The sequence below is a fragment of the Cebus imitator genome, unplaced genomic scaffold, assembly GCF_001604975.1.
Source record: "Cebus imitator isolate Cc_AM_T3 unplaced genomic scaffold, Cebus_imitator-1.0 Scaffold282, whole genome shotgun sequence".
NCBI lineage: Eukaryota > Metazoa > Chordata > Mammalia > Primates > Cebidae > Cebus > Cebus imitator.
This window is the reverse complement of record NW_016107597.1, coordinates 2,878,306-2,880,402: the sequence shown is the minus strand read 5'-3', so window position 1 is coordinate 2,880,402 and position 2,097 is coordinate 2,878,306. Positions and strand designations below refer to the sequence as shown.

Sequence of the window (2,097 nt, the reverse complement as noted above, 5' to 3'; positions counted from 1 at the left end):
AATCCCTGGGGACATCGTTAAAATGCAGATTCAGAGTTAGAAGGTCTGGTTGGAGCCTGTGATTGGGCAATTCCACCGAGTGCCCATATGATGCTAGTCTATGTTCTATGTTTTTCAAGGTCTCAGAAAATGAGACCTCCCTGTCCATATACAAAATATAAGTCACACAAACTGTGATCATTTAATGAAAGTTTACAAGGAGCATAGAAGTAGATGTTTCCTATTTTAGGCACCCCTGCCCTCCCAATAAAGGGAACAAATTAGATGCGAGAGTTCAATGGAAAGTGTTGCAACAGCGTCCAGGCGCTCACTCTCCCCCGGTCTTCCAGAGACAGGGAAAGGGGTAATGAGAGGAAGGAGGGAAGTGTCCAGGAGCCCCCACGCTGCTGTTCCTTTTCCATTTCCAGCTTTTAAGGAGCACCCGCCCCTTCAAACCACCGAGGTCACGGGCGAACACACCGGAGAGCAGCGCCGCGCCCCCCTGCCCGCCTCCGCGCCCTTGCCCAGACCGAGGCGGCCGACGCGCCTGCGTGCGCGCTAGGTATAAATAGGTCCCAGGCGGCAGCCACTGGGCAGAACGGGGCTGCGGCGCCGCGGGCCATGGCGGGCGAGGACCACCAGTGGCAGGGCAGCATCCTCTACAACATGCTTATGAGCGCGAAGCAAAGGCACGCGGCTCCTGAAGCTCCCGAGGCGCGGCTGGGGGATCAGTGCTGGGGCTGTTCGTGCGGCGATGAGCCCGGGGTGGGCAGAGAGGGGCTGCTGGGCGGGCGGAACGTGGCGCTCCTGTACCGCTGCTGCTTTTGCGGTAAAGACCACCCACGGCAGGGCAGCATCCTCTACAGCATGCTCACGAGCGCAAAGCAAACGTCCGCGGCACCGAAGGCGCCCGAGGCTAGGCTGGGTCCGTGCTGGGGCTGTTCGTGCGGCTCTGATCCCGGGATGGGAAGAGACGGGTTCCCGGGTGGGCGGCCCGTGGCGCTCCTGTACCGCTGCTGCTTTTGTGGTGAAGACCACCCGCGGCAGGGCAGCATCCTCTACAGCTTGCTCACAAGCGCAAAGCAAACTCACGTGGCTCCGGCAGCGCCCGAGGCACGGCCAGGGGGCGCGTGGTGGGACCGCTCCTACTTTGCGCAGAGGCCAGGGGTTAGAGAGGGGCTATCAGGCAGGCAGGCCATGGCGCTTCTGTACCGCTGCTGCTTTTGCGGTGAAGACCACCCGCAGCAGGGTAGCTCCCTCTACAGCATGCCCACGAGCACAAATCAAATGCACGCGGCTCTGGGGGAGCGGCCGGGGGCCCCCTGGTGGGACATCTCCGGTGGTGCGCTGCGACCCGTGGCGCTCAAGAGTCCACAGGTGGTCTGCGAGGCAGCCTCAGCGGGCCTGTTGAAGACGCTGCGCTTCGTCAAGTACTTGCCCTGCTTCCAGGTGCTGCCCCTGGACCAGCAGCTAGTGCTGGTGCGTAACTGCTGGGCGCCCCTGCTCATGCTGGAGCTGGCCCAGGACCACTTGCAGTTCGAGACTGTGGAAACCTCGGAGCCCAGCATGCTGCAGAAGATCCTCACCACCAGGCGGCGGGAGACGGGGGGCGACGACCCACTGCCCGTTTCCACGCTGCAGCCCCGTTTGGCACAGCCGGCGGAGGCCAGGCAGGTGCCTTCCGCCGCCCAGGTCCAAGCCATCAAGTGCTTTCTTACCAAATGTTGGAGTCTGGAAATCAGTACCAAGGAGTACGCCTACCTCAAGGGGACCGTGCTCTTTAACCCGGGTAAGGGTACTGGCCTTGGGCGCCGGCTTTTCCCACCTCACAAAAGCATCGGGCAGTGCCTATCTAGGGGTGCAGGCAATAAGGAGATTTCAGTGATCAGGAGAGTGTCGGGGCAAAGGTGAAGAAATCATGACTAATTCAGCAGAGCTGGGGTGGGGGGCTCCAGGAACCACTTCTTTTGGGTGGGCTGCGTTCAGAAACTCAGCGGAGAGGAGGGAAGTTGCTAAGGTTTGTACTTAGCTCTCGACACATTTCTTACAATAGAAAGATTTGTGTCTTCATGGGAAATGGTAATTCTTTCTCTAGTTTTCTTTTAAGTCTAGAGCATA

At 59.7% G+C, this 2,097-nt stretch overlaps 1 protein-coding gene across 1 annotated transcript in view; it reads left to right on the top strand.

Annotated features, from left to right (window-relative positions):
• Window positions 1–372: 372 nt before the first annotated feature.
• The window catches only part of NR0B1 (nuclear receptor subfamily 0 group B member 1), a 5,219-nt gene continuing 3,494 nt past the window's right edge, over window positions 373–2,097 (top strand). Inside the window, exon 1 of the mRNA XM_017501622.2 lies at window positions 373–1,768. Within this exon, the coding sequence (XP_017357111.1) occupies window positions 601–1,768 (1,168 nt within the window). The 5' untranslated portion in view covers window positions 373–600. The remainder of the gene's footprint in view (window positions 1,769–2,097) is intronic.